We start from the raw sequence: 23,737 nt of genomic DNA on the forward strand, positions 1-23,737 counted from the left end.
GCAACACGGAAGATGTTCATTGCAATTAATTAGTATCTAGAACTTTTGATACAACACTTGGTCAACACTCCAATTTAAGTTTCTTGATAGGTGTAATATAATTCCAAATCCCCTTCTGATCCCAGGTGTGCTGCACAAGACTGTCATTGGAGCACCAGAGACTGGCTTTTTAAAGAGTCTGGGGGCTCTTTCAGGGAACTCCATACCATAATGACCTTAAAACGGCATACCACATGTACCAAAGTTCCTAAACTCGCCTTTCCATATCTGCTTCCAGCTATCTGAGCTAACTGCCTTCCTTTTTTCAAGAGACAGTTTAGTAAATTACCATATCTTCTCTTGCAATCCCCCAGCCAAGCAAATGGGAGCCATTATCCAGCCTAAGATATTCCATTACACTTGTTATCCAAGTCTTCATCTGTTTCGTGCTGATCCTATCAGGAGCAAGCCATTACGCCAACATGGAGGTCACACTGACTTGTCAAATGTACGTTTGAAACTCTTAAGTTGTAAGAATGAGATGTTGGGTGAGTCACATGCTTTCGCGGTGGTAAGAGTCCAAATTCCAAGATCCTTTTATTAGATAGTGCTGAATTTATTTCCCACAATAGAAAAGACATCACCAAAGGTTGATACCTGTGTGAAGACACCAGGGATGCAGTGCTAGAGCCCACTCAGGGGCCTGTAACAAGCTTGCTTGGCTGCTCAGGTCATTCTTAGCCTTCTGTCTCCTGCTTTGACTTCTCTCCTGATGCTCCAAACTTTGTTTATGCTTTTCTTTGAAAGTCTAGTTCTTTACAACAGCAGTAGAATGGCACATACGCCTGCAAATGAGTGCGGAAAATACGTCCAGGTACCTCTTTATTAATGCTGTTTGTATGTTCCACTCACAGGCTTTTTAACTGCAGTGCTTCAGAACTATGCGCGAGCAAAAGGCATTTCAGTGGATTCTCTTGGATTTCTCCACCATGTTCAACCAGTCGACACTAATGTGGGGCAGATCTTGGATGTGAAGAAGAAACATAATGTAACAGAGATGGCCTTTAAGGTAAAGAGCATTGCCCTACCATAAAATGGTCAACCCATGCACACTTGGGGGAGACATCAACTGCGCCTTGTGAGGCTATTTGCAGGGACCTAGCTTCAGGGGGGTGTATGGGATGGGATACACCCCATAATAATTTCATTGTTGCGTCATAGATTGGCAGTGACAGTGAGATTGGTTGTGTGCAGCAACATGGACATTAATTCACTGTTGCTGCAGACTGGCTAGAGGTGGGCTAGAGGTGGGCGAGCCAACAAACTAACATGGTCTAGCTTGGCTTTAAGAGCCCGTGCATGAGACGTGCCTTGAAAATATGTGGCAAGTAAATTATGCAACAAGCATCATGTAAAAATATGATGAAGTCACTTCCAAAGTACAAACAAAAATCTTTAACATACTCAAGCGTTTCACATTAATACATCAGATTATATCACTAAATTGAATTTTTCTTTTTTTTAAAAACAGGTATTTAGATACATTTTATTACCTCTGCTACCCGCTCCCCGCACCCCACCCTGACAACCTTGTCACTAGTGAAATCAGAGGCAAGTCAGTTGTCCTGTGGTCCCAACTTGTGAACTAGATTTGTGTTGTAGATGGAGCTAAAGTATAGCTGTTAGATACAAGAGGTTTTTATGCAATACATTTCCTGAACTCACACATTTGAATGTTCTCTTGTATGTGATAATGAAGAAAAAGGAGGCATGGTAAAATAAAGTATTTGCCTAAGATCACACTATTTGCTCAAGCCAGAAAGTCAGGATTGATCCCAGATTTTCTGAGTTCACGCTGGGCAATGCAGCCTGTAGATAGGCATCTCTTTCACTTGCCCATTTTGCATCAAAGGTCACTGTTTGTCTTTAAGTCTTGGTGAATGTGGTTAAACTGTAGAATAAAGAAACCACATGGGCTTGAGGGCCCAACATAACTTTGAGATGAGGCAGAACGAAGCATCTGACTCAAGGCTGGCTGGAGCTTTTAGAGGCCAACCCACTTCTGAATCTGGACCTGGGATGGCACAGTGCCTACGAAGATTTGTGCGATGACATGCAGGTCTAAAGGCCCTGGTGGAGTCTCTGCCTGTCACTCACTCCACATAAGTGATCTACCTGCACAACTGTAAGTGGGTCAGGTCTTGCCAGGTCTCAGATGCAGCAGTAAATAAAAACTGTCTTTGAAATGGGCCCCTTTTGGACATTACAGTCATGTCCTTTACAGGCAAAAACAATTCTTGAATTCCGAACAAAGCCTTAAGGTAATCCATAACAGCAATGCCATTCCTGTTTACATTTCCTTTTGATTTAATCTTGCATTCTCTAACAGTATGTGTTTTTCCATGTATTGTGTTTCTGTTTTTTCAGGACATATGACTCTTTTATGTAAACTGAGTCACCGCAAGGCATCTGGATGGGTGCCTGTTTATTTATTTATTTATTGTTGTTTTATATAGCGTAAACGTGACATGAGCACCAATTACATTACACAAGGTCACATTCATTTTTAGGCCCAGGAAGATTAAGTCACAGGATGTTGAGCCGACGCAGGGACTCATACCTGGTTCCCCAGTTCCAAAATCGTCGGTTTTGGCCATAACACCACATCCTTTCCCACACCTTCTCCTCTGATCTTTCCAGATCCTCACCTCTGATGGAGTGTTAATGACGGGGCATGAGTGAGCGCTCTGGAAGTGAGTCTGAAGGTAGTGTGAATTTCTCACAGTGTAGACCAGTTGGTCATAAAAGTGTTCAGACTTAATGCACATGCAGTTAGCCTTTTTGCAGAGCACGCGGAGCAGTGGCCATATGTGTGCCAATCATAATTCTGATTTTATGGGAAAGTGTGAGAAGGAGTGACACAGCTGTCAAAATATTGACAGTGCCAAATGGAAATACAATGCAGTGCTTATGGTGGGTTGGTGGGTTGCTTGTATGGGTTATTGGTGATGTGAGGAGATGAGCAGACGTGTGCAGCAGGAGAGGGACAAAACGGTTTGAAGAGAAAAATAATGATGTGTGAGATATGCAGATGGAGGATTTAAAATAAAGTATGGAGAAAAATGGAAAAGTGTCCAACACAGTGAGAGACGACAGAGGAAAGTGGTATGAAGCGGAACAGAAGCGACTGAGACACCTCCCCTTCCACAGATCTTAGCAAAGTTTATTTAGTCTCAAACTTTCAGAACTGAAACGTTTTTAATTCTAGTTATTCACAACAAAACCATAGTGTTGATATTGCTAACAAGCATTGGGACTGTCGATTGGTCAGGCTTGTTTTTAGGCGTACATCCATTGTTGTGTTAAATGGATGGAGTGACATAAAACACACAGATAGACACCCAAATATTGGAATGGTGGCATGCTTAGTAAAGCACAGGACTTCGTTTTTTATATTTTAAGCCACACCTTGAATTTTGTAGGCCATGTTGGCCACACCTCTTGGAAAGGATTCTTAGTTACGCTTCTGTGTCAATGTCCCTTTTAGAGACCACCCACCACCTTTTCATCCCGCTGAAAGCACTGGCTGCCCCAGGTGATGACCAGAGTGATCCTATCGATGCACAGCATTAGAACTTTCACGCCCCTCTCAGGCCTTGGGTGTGGTGGTCGAACACTTGAGATACAGTGCGTCAGCAATTGATGTCACCTCTTAAATTATGTGTTCCTCGCTGCAGCATCATATTTCCTCTATCTGTGGCCCCTCAACTATGAGAAGCATCAGACATGAGACCAGCATGCCAAGTCGGGTCTTCAAAGCCATCAGCACTATACCACATGCTTCTCCTTGGCTCTGCGTGGACTGTCACCCGTCTGTCTCCGCAGTATGGCAGTGGTTCACAGGGCCAGTGTTTGTGGTGGTTCCATACCTATGCTGAGAATAGCAGCACAAACAGGCACTTTTACTGACAGTTCTTACCATCCCAATGATTGGTTCTTATAGTGCTTCATGTTATGTTATTCTCAAGTACTGTAAATTATAAAGGTTCTGCTAAATTGGGGCGCATACTTCCTTAGGGCTGTACATCTGTAATTACTGTTTCCCTCCCATATTCCCTAAGGATTCGCACTGATTGCCCTATAGTGCAGTCACAACGTATCTGTGTATCACACCCGAATGATTATATGACTTTTAAAAACCTAGAACAAAATGAATTATGGAGCAAAATGGCACAATTTGTCAGAAACCAATCCAAGTTCAGTCTCTTCTTTATGTTTTAAATATTATGTCTCAAGTGTACATAGCGAGATTTTAGCAAGTAAATAGTTTTTTGTCAATTTGATATACAACCCTAAGGAATTTCCATGATGTTGGAACGAAATGCGTTGCCTGTTTCCCTCTGGGTTCTATAAGGAGTGATTATTAGGACTCATTAATGATGAATTTAATATATGGCCGTAAGCATCTGAACTCCTCTTGCTTAGGGATACGGACTCTCTATTCTTTCAAGAAGTATGACAGAGATGCATGTTGAGTACTGCATCATGACCCAATTGACTTTGATTCTCCATTGTTGAAGAAATTCTGTTAGATATGTGCTGTGGATAGCTGGCTCCTAGCTGGCTCCTGGAGGTGGGCAACCACAGCTTGAATGGTAACTCATTGTACCCTGGAAAGTGAGGCTAACTGCTATAGCTGTCTCTTAAAAATTACAGCTTGTAAAGGTGGTCTTTCCATGAAGGTGAACGGGTCATTGAGAGAAGCCATCCAAAGGCTCCAGCCACTCTCCAAATGCCAGCAAGGCCCTGCCTCTCTTCATTTGTAATGCCACTTAATAGAGCGGGGTTTTAGATAATCCCCATCCTCCTTTATGAGTAACTTAGATAACTTCTTCCATACCATGCGGTATTCATATTCCCCACTACAAGGCTAATAAATGAGGGCAGCAACATTTCCATTTCGTTTTTGGGGGGATTTGCAGGAGGTATGTTATCAAAACTAAAGCGAATTTAGGAAGGGTGGTTGTGTCAGGTCTAACAGTGGTTATATTCATCAGATTTATTTAGTTAGTAATAAATGCTTCTTGACCTAATTCTTCAAAGGGGATCTGAATTTCTAAGTCATTTTAGCAAACTTTTCAGGAGTGAGGCACTCCAAATTTTAAGCAACGGTCACGCCAAGATAGCAGATCATACTTTTAACCTGGTAGAATGATATTTACTGTTCCGTACAATTGTTTCTGATTTCCCTTCATTAACTTCAGAGTCAAAAACTTTGCTAAACTAACTGGTTAGATGGTTAAGACAAGGAATACTGGACTTCAGATGTAAGCACCACCAGATCATTCGCTTTTAGTGTCAACTTGTTTCGTATTCATTCTAAAGGTATGGCTCAATGTTATGCATCTCTTTCAACATACAAGGTATCAGCTCTTTGCATGGGAGAAATAATAGCAGGCCATCAGGCAATTGTTCCTAGTTTCATGTTTTATACTGAGCTCTTGAGTGTGTTCCTGGGTAACTAACACTTTGGCCTTTCGATTAGTCTATCGCCTTGATTATGTTGTTGGACGGCCATAATTATGTTCTCTCCAAGTTCAAATTCTGCTTTACTTTCCAGAGATAGCACTAGTTAACATGGGCTAACGCCTTAATAGGAGCACAGGAAGGTGGGCCACATTTCCATTAGCCTTGTAGAGGGCAGCCCTGGGAACATGTGAAGCAGCAGAGGTGTCAGAGGCAGTATCCTGTGATATAAGGGGTCACTGGACAAGCCATCAGACAGCACCTGTGGGGTTGAAATCCAGGGCAGGTCTGCACTCCAGCTCAGGAATAGAAGCAGGTAGGGAAAGAGCATGCCACTCTCGCACGACCATTTCTACCATGGGACATCAAAGTAAACCTCTAAAATATCGGCTGGGATCTTTTGAGAACCTGGGTGAGGCTTGGTGAAAATGTTTGGTAGGCAGAGGGCCACGGGGGGTCTGGTGTGGTATACCGGTAGAAGCTAGAGTCCACGTTACTTGTGACATGTAGGGGTATGAAGGCCAACTGGCTAAGGTTTTGTAGCAAGGTGAGCGAGTGACAGCAATTTGGGTTGTCGGAGTGGGGAACCTACAGCTCTACGATTTGAAGGTGTAGATATTGGGTTATGATTGTGTTCCAGTGGAGCATGGACTCGTTTGCCAACATTTGTGCTGCAAGGTAAGCACCCCTTGATGTTTGGGATTGCCGAAGAGGGAATGTAACCATACTATATTGGTGTGTTTATCAAGTTGTGTACTATTACATATGTGGTTGTTGTTTGAGTTGAGAATTTAGGTTTGTGATTTAAGGCTAGCTTATGTCTTAACTTGTTTGTCAATATGAAGAGATGCACGTGGTATTCTAGTGTGTGTGTGGCCTTTCTGAGTAAAAGGAGGTGTGTGGTATCTAAGTGTGCTGCAAATACTAATCTGGCTCTCCGGACGAACAACAGGGAACAACACAATAGTTCTTCCAGAGTAGGAAAAGAATAAGAACAAGAACTCTTTGGTGTGCTGCTCTGTGGCGTGCATCCGATGAGCATGCCATGAACATGCCACTAGATACAGTCATACCAGAAGGAAAATAAAAGCAATATTAAGTGTAGTGCAGCAGCTACTTTAATATTTGGCTATTTGCTTGTCTGCTGGGGTTCCAGAGACAAACATGTTTATCTCTTGATGTCTACTAGAGGTAGATTTAACATGAAATTGTTGATCCGAGTGCTTTTCATGATAAATGTCCTTTGGAACAAATAAACGTTCTGGTCTTTAGATTTGATGCAATACACTGGGACCATTAAGGTTTTTATTAATCCGCAAATATGACACAGGCCAAAGAGTCCACAGAGTCACTATGGTTATCATGTAATATCATGTGCATCCCCTGGATCTCACCTGCCCACTGTGGCTGACAACACTACTGATGCACATGCTGACAAGGGGGCTCGCAGACTGGGAACGAATTGTATCCCACTTAATAAAAGACTTGATGCATGGGCCAAGTTGGTTCAAAAAATGAAAGTTTTGCAGTAGCATTCAATAAAAAATCAGAAATAAATAATTATGCTTTAAGATAGTATGCTACCAAAGGCAGCCCCATACGCATGACACCCTGGGTTCAGGATAAACCGAGCAGTGACATGGGAGAGGAAGTCACTCCCAGGGCACATGTGCACCAAGCGGGGGGAGGCCCAGCTGTTTATCCCCTTAGGCACTATGAGGACAGGTGGTGTGCCTAATACAGCTTAGATGAGATGGCAGCACATTTCCCCTACATACTCTGACTCAGGCGTGACGATTTGACGATGGTTTTCTTTTTATTTTATTGTTTGATTGTTGGATTATGAACTGTGTCAGACATTCGTGAGGAATGCCATTTGGGCGCATGGACAAAACGACGGTATCAAGGCGAGACAGGGCGAATACTTTGTCACCCAAATGGACATAAAAGTGTGATTCTTCTGATAACTAAATCGGATGTCATGCATGACAATTACACTCTTTTGTCATTCACCTGTTGCACAGAACTGATATTGGTCACAGTTTACAATGTTTCAAAAGTATGCATAGCAATATTCATCGCATTTGCACTGGTTACCTGATCCCTTCCTCATATATGTTTATTGTTACCTGTGTATTTGACAAAATGCAAATAAAGATATTTAAAAAAAAGAATTGGTACCAAACGCAGTTCACAAACAAATCTGGGGATGATTAGGAATGTGATCAAGAAAACCCAATATTACTATAGTGACTATAGTTCTGAAATGTTTTTCTTCAACTGAGATATTAACTTCTTGGCTGTCTTGACAATAGGGGTCTTCATCACCTGCGGAAGGTGTTCTGGTTTTTGGTTTGTATCTCGATGGTGCAAGATGGAACCCTGAAGTAGAGGCTTTGGAAGATTCAGAGCTACGAGACAGATTTTACCCCCTCCCAGAGATACACTTTGTACCACAACAGGTAAACCAATACATTTAATTCATATTGTACTTACCCTACCCTGTTACTGATAATAATAAAGAGTTCTTAAAATCCCTCCTTTAAAGTAGTGCAAGTTAATTAAATGCCAGTTCGGCAATAAAAGCCATAAAATGCATTAAATACATTCAATTGTCATTCATCAAAATTGCAATAAGTGCAACAATAAATAAAACAGGATTTTAAGGAGATATACAAAGTCACAATTTACCTATAAGGTCTTCAAAACATAACATTTAAAAAGAAATCCCACTTAATAAGAAACAACAATTGTCGGTAACGTTTGGAGATATGAAAAGCAACTCTGCAACTGGAAAATTGTAATCCGTGTAACAATGATCTAACTCTTGGAAGTTTAAAAAAATTACAAAAGAGCATGAAGTACATCTTAGTTTGTGCAGAATGGTTATTACAGAGACACATGTGAATTCCCTTAACAACTGTCTTCCCTCTATCAAAAATTAAGCTATAAACCTATATTACTAACAATTAACATAAAATATCCAACAAATTCAGGGTTTTTTTCTTCTCAAGGAACCATGTTGGAAGAATACATTATGACATTGTGCTTCTCCACTTATTGGCTGTTTTGAGAATAGTCAAAAACTTGTGAACATCCAATTTGGGAGCAGTCATTTTTGCCATGCTGAAGCCATGGGAATGTATCTATAGTGTCTATAGCATTTGCGTAAGCGGTCAAACTAACTAACTAAAGATAAAGACATGTTGTGTGCAATTTATGAAGGTTTTACATAAAGCACACGTGTTAAACAGAAGTTATTTTAGGAGACTTAAGCAAGAGGAATTTGACTATTTTTAGTTTTCATTTGGTATTTGAGATTCCTTTTACACATCTTTATGTTGTTAGCATTTTAAAAGCTTTTTGCACCACTTTGTTTGCTTTAAGATGCAAATGAAATGCCCAGAAAAATGTGGGAAATGCATATGCAAATAATTTGAATAAACTCTCAGTTACGACTCTGGGTGTTTCTATAGTTATCCTTGGGAATAGCCACTTCTAAAAATGCAGGGGTGGCTTATGTTTGAATACATTGTGCTTACTTGTATAATTTTCTCACACATAGATGTGACCTCAGTATGCTTAGCTTAGACACTTCTTGTTTTGTGACTCACAAGCTATCTAAACATGCATAAGTTAAGGGGTTTTCCAACTCTAAATCACAGTTAAAATCAGGATAACGTTTTCTGAATTTACTCCTACATACCCAAGGTCACTTCTTAAAGTCAAAGTTTTAAATATTTGTAAAAAGGTTTTGTTTGTTTACAATCTAGATAAAACCTAATAAAAAGAGTATAAAGGTCAAAATGCTATATTTCCAAGAGTTATTGTCTGAATCTGAGATATCGATATAATTCATGACTGTTTTTGTGTTATTGTAGGGCTTTCCAGTAAAGCTCCATGAGGGTTGGATCCATGTTACATTTTTCAACATATCCTGTTAAGATAAATGGGCAGACAGTGAACCTCTGGGCAAATAGTTTGCATCATCATTGGCTCTTCTAATAATCTAGGGTGGATCTTACACTCTTGCACCTAGAGTAGACATTCATGTTACCCCTTCCCATGGCTTCTTCAATTCCTCTGGTTGTGCCTTATCTAGATCATGAATTAATATGTTTAATTACTGTACAGGATGAGTTATTTTCTAGAAGTGCTAGGTGAAAAAATGTTCATCAAGGACACAGGATGTTCTCAATTTTAGAACAAAGAAAAGCAACCGGAGATATTAACTATGGATAAGGTGATGTAATGAACACAGCAAGGGAAATGGACAGAATCCAAGCCTGTTGCAGGCCGCATGTTTCACAAACCAGTTAATGCTTTGGCAAAGCAACACTGTGAATATCACAAGACTAAGGATTTACTTAAATCTGTGAATTGTACAGTACACTGTTCTCTGCAGACTGAAAATTCACACTTTTATTATATTTGTAGTCTAGAAAAGCATGGCTTTTCTCAATTCTTGTGCTGTGGAGCAGTGGCTTGCTTACTCCATTTTCTGTTTTTTCAAACCCCTGTCAAATGTTCCACAATGAGATTTTAGCAGGGGACTCCAGTTCTCTGATGCATTCTCTCTTCATCTTCTCCGGTTGTTTCACCCTTTTATTTTTCTTTCTTTTCCTCTCTCTGTTTCTCACTGATTTCATGATGCCTTTTTTGCAGTGTTGTTACAGACAGCTGTGCTGTCTTTCAGGAGACAGCATTATATAGAATACTCCAAAGAACCAATGCTTGCTTAAGATTAGATGGCTTTCGTGTTAGTCTCAGTTGTCTTGCTCCTGTTTGTTGGTTCCTCCCTTTCTGATTTTGCTGTTGATAGATTCATCATTCCTCCTGCTCCAACAAAATATAGCATCTAAGAACACAGAATCAAAGGTAAACAACATTGGTTTACTACCTTTCCGTGCCAATTAGTGGTCACCCAAAAAATAACAGCAGAAATGTGGAAGATATAACATTAATTTTGACAGACATTGAATACTACTTTAAACAAGCATTGGCAATGCCAGTCAGTCTTGCTTGTATGTAAAGGCACTCAAGACATATTTGTATTTCTAATGCTTGTCCCTTTTCTTTTCCACCTTCTGAAGAATAGTTGGAGGTCTTATATTCTCAGGAAAAGATGCTATACATTGTGTTATGTCTGTCTTGCCTCTCAGTGTCTTATTGGAATTGTTTAATATGCTCAGCAATTTTGTCCTCATCCCTCCTGAAATTGCAAGCTCTGAACTGTCTTCCCTTTTCTCCCATCTTTCTAGCTACATGTACTCTGTTTGTTCAGCTCTTTAGTCTCCTCTCACTCTCCTGGCTTTTATTGTGTTCCTCAAGGTTCTGTTCTTGGTTCCCTATCAGTGTTTATTCACACAACTAATGGGCCTTCTTTTTTCTCATTTCATGATCTCTCCTGTCACGTTTCTACTGTTGTACATATGATTCTCAGATCTTGTTTCTTTCTGTACTTTGTCCCTCCAACTTCAGAATACCATATATTCTAGTTTGCAATTCAAACTTAGGTAACTTCTCATTACCTCCACCTCAGCTGTTATAAAGCTGAAATTCTATTTTCTCCAATCGATCACCTCATTTGTGCCTGCCACCTACTTCCATTCTTGTCCTTTCAACCTGCTTCCAAATTCATTCACTCCCAGTAATCTCTGCATCACTTTTTTACTTCCTTTTTCTGTATCCAAGACAGAAATTGAGCATACCTGCAGATATCAGTAATTATATTGTATGTAAAGAAGTCCCTTTCTTACTTTTCAAACAAGTAAAAAAGTCTTATTATTTCTCTTGTCTTATCCAGACCAATTGTTTGTTGCTTCTAATTAGCCTTTTAGTGTATGCAGTTCTGCCTCGCTAATATACTTATTTCTTCTTGTATTAGCACTTTGGCTGACTTTACTTCTTTATATTCAACTCTGGATCTTCTGTATAGTCTTTACCATCAGTTTTCCTCCTCCATACCTCTCTTTACCATGTGTTTCACTCCAATATCTTCAATCTGCTTCCCAGATAAAGCTAGTCCTCTTGTGTGATTTAAGTATCTAGTTTTGTTTCTGCTTTTTTATCGTCACGGCCCAAAGATTCGAAATGCTCTGCCTGTGTGTGTTTGGACCTTTCCAGACATGTCCTCATTTTGCTATCTACTTAAGGAACACTTACGTGCCTCTGTCTGGAAACCTTAACTTGATATGGTTAGTTTTGATTTTTTTCACTTGATGTTATGTACCGTATTTTTCTAAATATGAACAGCGTGAGGCATGAGTGCTCTATAAATTGAATTTGATCAAATAAGGAAAACGCCTAAAGTTCTACAGATAATTAAAAAATCTTGATTATAAGAAAAGGATCCCCAATAATGTGCCATCTGCAAAAACTGATTTGAGATTTCAACCTTTTCCAACCAACCACCCAATTTGTTGCAATAATTCAGGGGCCATAAATGTGTTTCACGGTAAAAGCTTAAATGATCAAAATATGCTGAATGCCTCCAGAGCCGACAATGTCATCCTGTAGACAAAAATATCTGAAATTTGTAGGATAAGTTCTTTTAACAGGTTCTATTGCCACCAACACTAAAACAAATACTGAACTGAGAGCTGCTAGCACCAGTGTTTTGATTCTTGAATCTGTCAAATAATAATTTTTATTAATTTTTATAGATTATCAACGAAACTGGAAATGTTGATTCAAATGAGAAAAACACATGTTATGAATGTCCGCTTTACAGGACCCCACAAAGAGCCGGGATCTTATCATCAGTTGGGCTTTCTACTAACTTTGTAACAACAATCAACCTTTCAACACGGATCACTGCGCGCCACTGGATCACTAGGGGAGTGGCTTTGCTTTGCCAGTTGGATGACTAGAAGATTTCAACCATAAAGGCATGTCCTTTACCCAAATAGTCTCCAAAGGCTCATGGAAGTATGCAAATCTGTACCTGTGAGGTGCAACAAGGGCAGACTGTAACTGGAAAATGAGAGATAAAAGTTGAAAGACTTAACTAAAATTCCAGGAAATTGAAGATTTCACCAACAAATTCTAATATATTTTTTTAAAACATTGCTTTCTTGCTTTTAAACATAAACAATGCGAACTCTAACACATATAAATATTTAATTTGCACATTGTAAATAAAATGTTTTATAGCTTAAAATATATGGTTTGTTTTTATTGGGAAATGTATCAGAAACTGAAAATGTCCTTAATGAGCTTCAAAACGGTAAAGCTGAAAATATTTCACATTGTCTCCAAAATATAAATAGTTTTGAGTTCTGAGTAGGGGTGCTAACAACCTGCCTGAGAAGATATTGTCTGAGTTTAGATTGGTTTTCAAAGTTTTATACAGGATCCACAAAGCCCTTCGGGCTTCCCAAGGGTTATAAGTCACTACATTAATACCAATACAATAAAAGGCAATTCTTCTTTGTGCTGCTTACCTCCTTCCAACTCTTATCTGCTCCACACACTTCCTTAGTACCATTGTGTTGCTGAGAGTGGGATAACCAGTAACCACAGATCTTCTCTCAGTTTGGCATGTCTGCAGTAAAGCATAAACCGATCATGTAACTGCTCCTCTTTCCTTAAAAGCAGTATTATCTCTTTCCACTCGTTCTCCCGCTGATTGAACTTTCCTACCAAAGTGATATATTTCTAATACTATGCTCACCATTGACAGATAGTAGTCATCTAATTTCTTTGGATGTACTTCAGATTCATGACAGCAGTCCCAAGAGCTCATTCTAGTAGGTTCTCAAAAACGTCCTGTCCTTCTGGACCTATATTACCTTCATTTTATCGGTGTTTCATTGGTGAATTAAACAATGCGATGGAACTAGTACATTTTGTATATCCCTACCTCGTAGTGTCCTGTACCCAGAGCACTCTGTGGTGTCCGATGCGACAGAACTTCGACGGTTGTTGTTCAAGGTCCTAATTCTAGGATGCAGAGCAGTCCTGTCTACAGCTACTCCACCCTTGTGGGCAAATAAGCAGTGGTACCCCTTTAAAATTTGACAGTCCTAAACCCCAGTGCAGGAATCACCACTTGAGTGCAAAGTGGTCAACACAATAATATTTTGTTAGCATGTTCTTAGAATTTATATAAAATAAATCTCCTTTGATAGCATGCGAGAATGGTCACTATCAGCTGCTAAAAAGATATAGCCTGCCACCGAGAAAAATAGCATGTTTCTTCACAGTCCTCTTAATTTACTGTATCGCTTTTTGTTAACAGAATGATCCGATATTCACCATGATCGACATTCGGCACCGAACCTCTTCCTGCATACGCCAAGCAATTTCAGAGGAAGGATATCAAAAACATAGGTTTGGGTCACACAACACAATTGTGATTGTTAGGGTAAACATTAATCTACTTTGTGTATATTTTTAGGGCATACATTTGCCTCCTTTGTATCTGAGTTTTAGGTGTATCAGATCATCTGTTTTCATGTGATGTGGGACCCATATTGAATTCAATCACAGGCAAAGGAATCTCTCCATTTGAACCTCTCTTCAAAGTCTGCAGTGAAGTTGTAGCACAGATGTATCATTGTTCCTATCAAACACTTCATCTGTAAAATTGCTGGGTTCATGTATACTGTTCTTGCCCCTTTACACTTGGGTCTAGACATTTTGCTTGTCCAATCATCTCATTAATCACCAAAAATGTAAATTCCCAGTTGACCCATGCCCCTTGGTAGTCTTCAAGGAAAGGGTATGTATTAAACTCATCACCAATGCTGCAAAGACAATAACTAATGCTGGAATTTATTGAATAAATAACACCCGCTATAATGCTCAGACCGTCTTTCTCCCCTGCAGAATGGCCTGAAATCTCAAATCTCAATATTGGATGAGGATAGAAAACCGGCTAATTCTAACTGGGCAATTTGTTTGACTTTGCCAGACAACTTTGGGGCATTTAACAGTCCATCACCAAACACTTCTGACCAGGCTTTAGAAAGGCAAAGCCTTAGTTGGGTTTGGTTGACTCCAGCCAGCTAAACCATAACCATATCATCTCACTACACTCCTACACCTCTCCCCCTTATTGCTTAGGTGCAGACGTTCCTCCGGTCTCAACCAACTACCTTTTTAAACATTCTAACATAACCCAGTCCCTGGAATGATTCGATGAGTCAGTCTTATTTATGGTAATAAATAAGGCTGTAGGATTAAATCAATCACACGCATCATCTTCGCGTTCCAGACCTCAGTGGCGCCACGACCTCGTGGTTGACTAATTATTATCTAAGAAAGGGTGATTGCCTTAAACTTAGCCAGGATGAAACAGAAACTGTCAGAGATGCAAACTTACCATCTGCATGAGAGATCTCTCACTGAACTGCCTGCAGAACTAGGGCAGAAGTCCCCATGAAGGCACACATTAAAAAGCATAGGATTCCTCTTGGCACAGATCTAATTTTGGAACCCACAGAAAGATTGTCAACTGAAATATTCTAATAATATGCTCAGACCCTATGAAGGATTTTTCCTTACCTATTTTGTTGCTTTAATCCACAGCTGTTCTTTTACTCTCTCGACTTGATGTGAACAGATCTTACCTAGGAACACCAAAGTTCCTCCTAAACAAATTCCATACCAGTGGCCATACGGCACCTTCATTTCTAACCTTGCGATTATATTACCGTAGCTCTCTTGACTCTGTCCAAGGTTCCACTTTCACACGGTATAATATTTTCAACATTATGCATAACTCAATGAGCACTAAGGAATCGGACCAAAGGTTCCTCCAACAAAATATTCGTACTCGCCATCTTTCTTACAAACACACTTTTATTGATTAAAGTAGCAAACTTCAACAACTGCCGACTGAGAGGTCATTCCTTCCTACTAACAAACTTTAGAACTGTATCCCTTCCAGATAAGAAAATAGCAAATCTATCTTGCTTTCCAGAAAGAAGGTAAACATGGCTCTCCAAACTCCTGAGTAATCTTAATTCTTCCTTTGAAAGGCCACTTACCTACCCCTGAAAGGCAGTAACCTCCTGCACAACAAACCACCATGATACAAACATAACCGGGCACATACAAGATGACCTCATGAATGCCCCAAACAATGACCAAGCTATTCCGCGGACCTAGATCAATAAAACTGACTGGAACAATGGAGTACGTCACTCACCATTTGCACACATACCTTCAGGAGCAAGTTCACTTCAACACGCCTAGACCATGTTTCAGGATCTCATGCACCACACCCAATGCTTTCCATATAGGACATAATACAAGCACACAATCTCCAACCAAACACACAGGTCCACCTGCAATCAGTTCAGAAATGTTAAGATCTACAATGCCTCATAATGGCAGTTGTGAATTTTACAAATGCTATGTAACCACCAGCTCAGGTATGGGCAACTCCACCCCAAAGTTCACACTCTCCTGCATCATTATTTCTATACTCACACATGTCCAAACCCATATCCCTCTGTCACACTCAGCTACTCTCCCAAAATAGCCTCTCCCTTCTTCTTCTCAACTCTGTTCCCAAAGGCCTCATTTAAAGTACCAAGCAATGCAGGATTCGCATTGCAAATTATTGTGGGGCATCAAAGGTGCTCGTATTACAGTTTCCATCTGCTTACTATCACTGGACTTGAGGCCTGGAGTGGTAAAAATTCCATTTGCAATTCACAATTTGCAGGGGGTTTTTTTTGCAATGCAGGGCAAACATTACAGATCCATATACTGGTGGCTTGAGTACATTTCCATGAAATGATTTCCACATTCTCAAATTATGACACTGATCTGATTAATTATTACATCTCCTTCGTACATGTGTCTTGCAGTGCTTATTTTTTAAATATAAAGTATGTGTAAGAACAATTTCTAGCTTTTTCGACAAAAATAAGGGTCTTTTGTTCAAAGATTAAGGGACATGGGACATGGGAGTTGGTAACTTTTCAATTGTTTGGAACTAGAATTTCACTTGCAGACCATTAATACAATGCCCAAAATGCGCCCATTCCAAATAGTGATTCGTTATCCATTTCTAACCCCATTTCCCAATTTGGAAAAATCTTTTTTGAATTAAGTGACTTTAGTAAATCAAAAACTGCTTTTTAGCGGTCACACATCCTCCAATTTAACAAATCGAAGCATTTTGCGACCCTTTAAAAGTTTCGTACATCAGGCCCATAGGTCGTTCACATAATACCAAATCGTAGGAGGTCGCACAATAACCTGCCTATTAATGCTAATTAGGCAGTTTGCAATTTGCGACCCTCTTGTATAATCAGAGGGATGGTGGCATTCAAGGGGCAACAGACCACCCACCATACATGTGACTGCTTTCCTAAAGAGAAAACATATTTTTAAGAGCAGCCCGAGTTCCTTAAAGAAGCCTGGGCTACTTAAAAAAAAAAAAAACATTTTGGAACAATTCAGTGAGGGCAAGCTGTGGTCCTCTGGACACTGCTTACTTCCCCTACTTCTCCTCAAGCTGCCACACCAATTCCCACAGGTAAGGTGTCCAAAGGGGACTCGTGCCTCTTTGCCAGTTAGTTACCACCTCAACTTTGGGAGTGGGTAACAGATCAATTGTTTGCAAACGGGATTATGGTCGCAAACCATTCATGCATGCCTTAGGGACTTGCAAGTTGAAAGGAACGCCCTTAACACACCTCTTCCCAATTGTAATTCGGTATGGGTTTTTAACCCTATTTTGTGCCCGTTTTCCAAATTGCAAAATATGGATAGTGCATTAGAAAAGTGATTTAGCGTTCACAAACTGTGTAAATCCCGATTTGCAACCGCTAAATCGCTTTGTACACCAGGCTTGAACTTCTGCCTTTTTTGATAGGACTTTAAAAGAAAATTAGAAACATTTGTAAGTAAACGATTAAATAATCTACTTCCATTTTAATATGCTTTCACAAACATGCAGGATTCTGCGGAGCCTTCATTTCTATTAAAAAATGTCAGTAAAAGCATTCCCACACACTAAAGTTAGTGTATGAAAAGCTGTACTGCTCTAGTGCTAGGAAGTTTCATATTGAAGCATTTTTGGCAGTTGCTGTCTTCTCTTCCTGTGGTTGCTTATGTAATTTCCTGCCTTCAGCACTCAAAAAACAGAGCAGCTCGAATGCATGCAGCGTTCTCACTGCATCACAGTCTTTCTGTGCAATTCAAATTGTTTTCAGCACGTCATCGCGTTTAAGGTGTGTCAGGGTGTATTACTGGCTTAAGGACATTAATAGCAAAACAATGCCCTCCTTGTGCCCAGGGGCGACTGGGACACAAAATAGGCCCGGGCACAAAATAAATGTGACCCTCACTCGCAAATTGGGTGATAGAAAAGTGGACCACGTTTATATATCGGGAAACCCTGAACTTTTTAAGACATGCTGTCTGGGTGTTCTGTGAAAGGGGGTGAGGCGCAGGTGTGTGTCCTTGCTGCAGCCCATGTGTGTGAGATTGTATTAACAGTGACATTCAATATGTTCGTCTCTTACGAAAAATAGAAAGTGATTGACACATCCCTGCTGGTCTGCCCACAATACCACAATGTGCTATTTGTCCAGCGGCATTTCCCTCTTTGATATCAAAGCATTCACAAAGCAGCGTGTTCTGTCCGTCAATCTTGCCCCCGCCTTCCCTCTCTCCTGGTCCCCCTTTTCCGCCTCAGCACTGCAGGTGACAGCGCCATCTTATTCTAGGTTCAAACATGAGGCTGTTGTGATCTCTCCAAGTATGGGCACAGATGCGGGGCTAGGATGTCATGACGTAGGGTTCTGTCGTTATGTTTCTATTGAAGGGGTTCTAGCTGGTAGAGGGAGCACCAGGCATGGAAAGCTTTAGCCTCAATAATGAATACTGCATTACACTAGGGGGGCGATTCCGATGTCGGAAGGACCGGAGTGTGTCCAACATCGGTTGGGAACTGGAACCGAACGACCTCCTGTGGTCAGTTCCAGCCCAGCAAGTCGGAAACGACCGAACCCTGTGTTCAGTCGCAATCCTATACTTTAAAATGGGAGCATGCATTCCGAACTGAATGCATGCTCTCATTGTAAACAGCAGAGGTGCCGTTCATCCCTGCACCCCAGGGGGCCACCATAGGTGCCTCCTAGGCCGCCATTCGGTGGCCTTGTACCCATGGGAGCCCTACTGGGGGCCCCCAAAGACAGATTCCCAAAGCCTTTCTGTGTCGGAAAGGCCGTCACAGAAAGACTTTGGGAATCTGCCATCGTAATCCCTCAGCTGGAAAGGAATCCCACCAGAAGATTACGAGGCGTGCTGAAGGGCTCCGACCAACGGTCAGAGCCGTTTCACCCCTCCTCATAATGGGTCCCTAGGTCTGGAGACCCTCTCATTACTGCAGTGACCAACAAGTTACAAGCAGTGCTCTGCGGCAGCCAGATTGCCCGTCCACTGTATTGTGGGGCTTATTTACAAGCCTATTGCGCCGCTATTGTATCACTTATTTTGACACAGGAGCGGCGCTACATCTGCTCCATATTTACATGAATGCAGATGCCTAACTTTTTTACAGGCTGTGTCGGTTTTCACCTGCGTGAGAATTGCCTACGCTACCTCAGATTTTAATTTATGCAAGGTAGGCGTTCCATCGGAAACGCCTACCTTGAAACTGATGCAGTGGTATTTACCACTTATTGCGCTGCCAATGCATCACAATCCTTATGCCTGCCAACCCAGGCATAGGGACGACAAATTGGCTGTGCCCAAGGGACCACACCAGCTGTAGTAACTTGATTGCAATAAGCAATCAAGTCCCGAGGTAAGTGGGCCACATATGGTAAGTATGTACACGTAATGTCACAATTTGTGACATTACGTGCTGATGTCACACATACAAGTGGTCACTAAGGCCGCTTGTATAAGTCAAATCCAGGACCAATATGTTTGAACCCAAGGGGACTTTGCCACCTTTTCATGCTCTCACACATTGGTCCCCATTCAGTAGGCGATGCGTCAGTTAGAACTGAAGCTCCGCCTCTGTACTTTGACGCATTGCTGGAGTTGCGTTGGTTTTCACGCCAACTCCAGCAATGCTCCAAAAACAGATACGTCACTGTTTTAACGCAGTGATGTGTCAGTTTCTTGTAAATGAGGTCCTGTATGATTATTCAAACTTACAAGCATTAGGTTACACATAGATCTCTTTTGCAAGTGCACCTGAGCAATCTATAGCAAGCGTTATCCCAAGAGGTGCTGAATGCACGCAGATCATCAAGCTATTTCACACCCTCGTCAGATACCTTAACACATACAATTAACCAGTATGGACACTTACCCAGCAGATACAGCTGGTAAGATACCTTGGTGGCCAGTGTTGTTTGTGCTTAAATGAGGGCAACAGGGAGGTGAGAGGTTTGAATCTTACTGCGGCAAACTCAGCCTTTTATTCTTTTAGGGTGGATACGATAAGCACCACCGAGTTGAGGGTGCATAACTCCTTTTAGCAGTGCTATTAAAATGCATGACTGTGGTAAGTGGAAGCACAAGCAAAGGTAGGCATGTATAAATAGGCCTACATATGCAGCTATTTTTATGAAAGTGGTGCTGTAAAAGGGCATGTCACCTTAAGGTGAGCAGGGCTTAAACTCTGGATTTTGCTTGCAGAAAAAGTGGCAGCCCTGGCAAAAAAGACAGCACTCACAACATATTTTCAAGGCCCCTCAGCCCTGACACCTGCTTTGTTTCTTTCTGCTGCAACACTATCCTACCTAAATTAATTTTACAAACTGGCAAAATCTTGGGGTAATTTGATTCTCAGAAAATTTTATGCAAGAGGCACAGGGTAGTTGGAGCAAGCAGAAGGACTTGGGGCCACTCCACCTCCTAAGAAATGTATTGATCCTGGGGTTGGGTTCTGGAGTCTCTGGCCCCAGAAAATAGTAAGAAGCAGCAGTGGATGACTATATGTCTCCCCCGTCTGACTCAGGCTAGCTGACGGGGCATTAGTGAGAGCACCCGCTGTGGCTTCTCCACTATGCCTTGATGTCTCGGGGACTTCCACCCCAAAAACATGAACAACCGACCCAGGCTACCCAGAAAGAGTGAGAGAGTAGAGGAGCCTATTACATATTCTCTTCTTCCTCTTCCATCACTGGGCTATAGACAAAACACTATTGCCATCCTAAATACAAGAACGACAGGGGGTGTGGATGGGAGAGTACAGATAGGCGATGAAGGGGAAGAGGAAGATTATGATAGGACATGGAAAAGAGAGAAAAAGTGATATAAAAGAATGTGGGAATTCAAAAGACGAGAGGAGATGCAAACCTTTATGTAGGTAGGTGGTCTAACCTAGTGTTCAGTCGTTGGCTTGTGATTATGTATTCCTTTCTGTCACTAGGACCCTATGCACATTTTGCCATACCTCTGTGCATTTTGCTACCTGTGAAGGGTGCTATGCAGCCATAGGTGGGCGTAGTCTTTCAAGTGGGTAAACGATCCTTTAAACGTGTGCAGTCAAAACATTGTTGAAGAAAGGGACATGGTTGGCTTTATACCACTCATTAGTGCCCCAACTCACTCACAAGCACATTGCCTTGACCTATTTTCCACAATTACTGAACTCTTCTGTATCACCTCCCAGGAGTTATCTTGGTCATACCATAGTTTAATTAATTTGGCGTTTGACTGTCAGATACTCCATCACAAACATCATGTATATTAGGATATAATGCACTTGTGATAAGGAGGATGAGATATCCGTCCCTTTTTAATCTTTCTTCTGACCCAGAAAAATGAAAAGTTTTTACCTGATTTCACACAACTGCTTCTGGACTCCTCAGACCCTATTTGGAGTTTGTAAAATTCCAATTCAGGTTATGTCATAATTTGATCTTCTTCGTGAATATTAATGAAGTAGGGCGCAAACTGCGACTCTCTCCAATTGCAGGCCATCACAGGGAGCCTGCAATTGGATGCGACCCCACTTTTACTGTGGGGTCTGACATAACCAAGTGAGAAAACAAAGGCAGAAGATTGTGTAGGCAACACAAACATCAGATAAAGGGGGTGCTATAGCACTCCTGCACAAATGGGACACATGGAGAACTAGATGCTGGCATTTTCTCTGTCAAGATTGGCCATGGAAGCTGTGGATCTTCCAAATACCTAAAGAATGTGAGCATTTAATTAACTGACAGACCCCCTGCTAAGGTCTCCTATCACAGGGAAGCACTAAAGATGTGGACCTCACTGTACTCGAGGGTGTAGTGGTGTCCAGCACTGATGTATGGAACCTAGGAGCGACATATCCAACACCTTTCAGGCAGTCTGCTTAAGGGGCAACACCAGCATGGAGGTGAAAGGTTCAAAGCAACAAGTTGCTCAAACCCAACTGGCCAAACACGGTTCTAATGCTAGTATTGAAACAAGGAGTTGATTTGAGGATCTTCAAGGAGAGAGAGATGTGTTGAGTGTCAATAATGATGCACTGGAGACATGTTGAGTTCTGTCCTTCCAAGAAGGTGAGACCCGAACACACAGTATGAGGCACCTGGCTGACTTCAGATGGAGGAGTAGTAAACCGGTGGCAAGTCTTAAAATTAAGTGGGAACACTCCTTGTTGCATTCCACATCCCTTGCAGCGTCCATTCTGACATGTCAAACAACATGTCCACATACTGATGAAAGAAGGGAACAAGAGAGGGCATTCTGCCTTTTGCACAGTAAAATCCTGAGGAGATGAATAGTGAACCTTCCGCCACTCAACCAGACTACCTGACATGGCAGGGACCTCACAAGAAAGCGCTCTTCTCAAAAAGGGGAATTGATGCCATGTCTACATGTAGATGTTATGGAAATAATTGGAAAGACGGAACAGGGCACCAACCAGGCGATAAAAGAAGTCCAAAGAGACTGTAGTTTGTCCTTATTTATTGAATAGTTTAAAAGACAACCTAATATAAACACAACATTAACAAACAAATTAAAACAGCAACATACGAATTAAAAAGACCCAACAATGAAGAAATAAACACAGTTAATACATTACGCTTATTAAAACACACTAACTAATCCCTCATGCAACATCCATTTCAGACATACATAATAAAAAGGCCATTGCATTTTTCTGTAATCCCAATATCATACATAAAAATCAAAAGCATTAAAGAACTATTTCTCCGCCTGCAAAACTGTTGCCAAAAAAGTAACAATTTGCACAACTTGTTAGGAATTTTGAAAAGACACGTACAACCCCATGCTTGTATGGTTGCAGTGTTCGGCTGTGGAGCATCCAAAAGCAAGCTTTGTTTATTAACAATTCTTTAGAAAACTAGCTTAATTTACATGTGCCTTCAACCATCATGCAGGGATATATGGCATACTCTAACTTATTACGTGGAACACCCACATGTCCTAAACCCACCTTGATGGGTACTGACTGAAATGGAGACTACCAGAGGTGCCACCACCTTCGGCCATATCATTATTGAAGACATGGAAGATCATAGCCAACAATACAACCTCAATTAGTTTGTGATTCCTGAAGTAGTCCAAGGGAATAACTTGCAGCAGTTCATGGCCAGATTACTAAACAAAGCATTCCCTGATCTCACAACCTTAAACTTTGAAAAGGAACTCAAAGAGCCCATCGCTTACGCTTTAGGCCAAACCAGAAAAACAAAGAACCACAACCAATTATTATCTATTGAGGGAATTGTTCATTAACTAAGGCCGAAGACAGAATATCTTCTATTCAAAGACAAGACTTACTAGCAACCAGTGACAAAACGCCGAATCGATTGGTATTTGTATCGAAATACTCCACTAAATCGACAGCCATAAAAAGAATCATCAAGAAACAGTGGGAACTACTCCAGCACAAGCCAGAGTTCAATAACTTGTTTGCAGACCAGCCTCTATTTGCCTACATACGAAGTCGAAACATTAAAGAAATGTTAACTCCACTTAAACCAAGACACAACATTATTGAAACCGGTACACGGAAATGTCACAATTGCATACATTGCAACAACGTAATTCCTGGGAGTACCATGACCCATCCACAGACGGGGAAATTGATTAAACTATGACATTCAGGAGACTGTAATTCAACATTTCTGATATACTGTATAAAGTGCCCATGCGGCATGATGTATATAGGAAAAACAGAACGCAAAATCAAGATCAGAATAACAGAGCATAAGAGCATGATACGCAACAAGAACACCAAATCCAATCTAGTTGTACATTGGTTAGAACATAAACACAACATAGC

The 23,737-nt window shown here is 41.0% G+C and overlaps 2 protein-coding genes across 2 annotated transcripts in view; one reads left to right on the forward strand and one right to left on the reverse strand.

Moving 5' to 3' along the window:
• The window catches only part of DNAH14 (dynein axonemal heavy chain 14), an 894,889-nt gene extending 882,226 nt beyond the window's left edge, over positions 1-12,663 (forward strand). The window contains exons 84-86 of the mRNA XM_085610384.1: positions 894-1,048; positions 7,821-7,967; positions 12,171-12,663. Of these exons, the coding sequence (XP_085466510.1) occupies positions 894-1,048; positions 7,821-7,967; positions 12,171-12,377 (509 nt within the window). The 3' untranslated portion in view covers positions 12,378-12,663. The remainder of the gene's footprint in view (positions 1-893; positions 1,049-7,820; positions 7,968-12,170) is intronic.
• Positions 6,797-23,737, reverse strand: part of LOC146816540 (uncharacterized) — a 125,736-nt gene continuing 108,795 nt past the window's right edge. Inside the window, exons 4-5 of the mRNA XM_085610383.1 lie at positions 12,951-13,051; positions 6,797-10,363 (exon numbers count right to left, since the gene is read on the reverse strand). Of these exons, the coding sequence (XP_085466509.1) occupies positions 13,038-13,051 (14 nt within the window). The 3' untranslated portion in view covers positions 6,797-10,363; positions 12,951-13,037. The remainder of the gene's footprint in view (positions 10,364-12,950; positions 13,052-23,737) is intronic.

This window comes from Triturus cristatus, chromosome 6 (genome assembly GCF_964204655.1).
Source record: "Triturus cristatus chromosome 6, aTriCri1.1, whole genome shotgun sequence".
Lineage (NCBI taxonomy): Eukaryota > Metazoa > Chordata > Amphibia > Caudata > Salamandridae > Triturus > Triturus cristatus.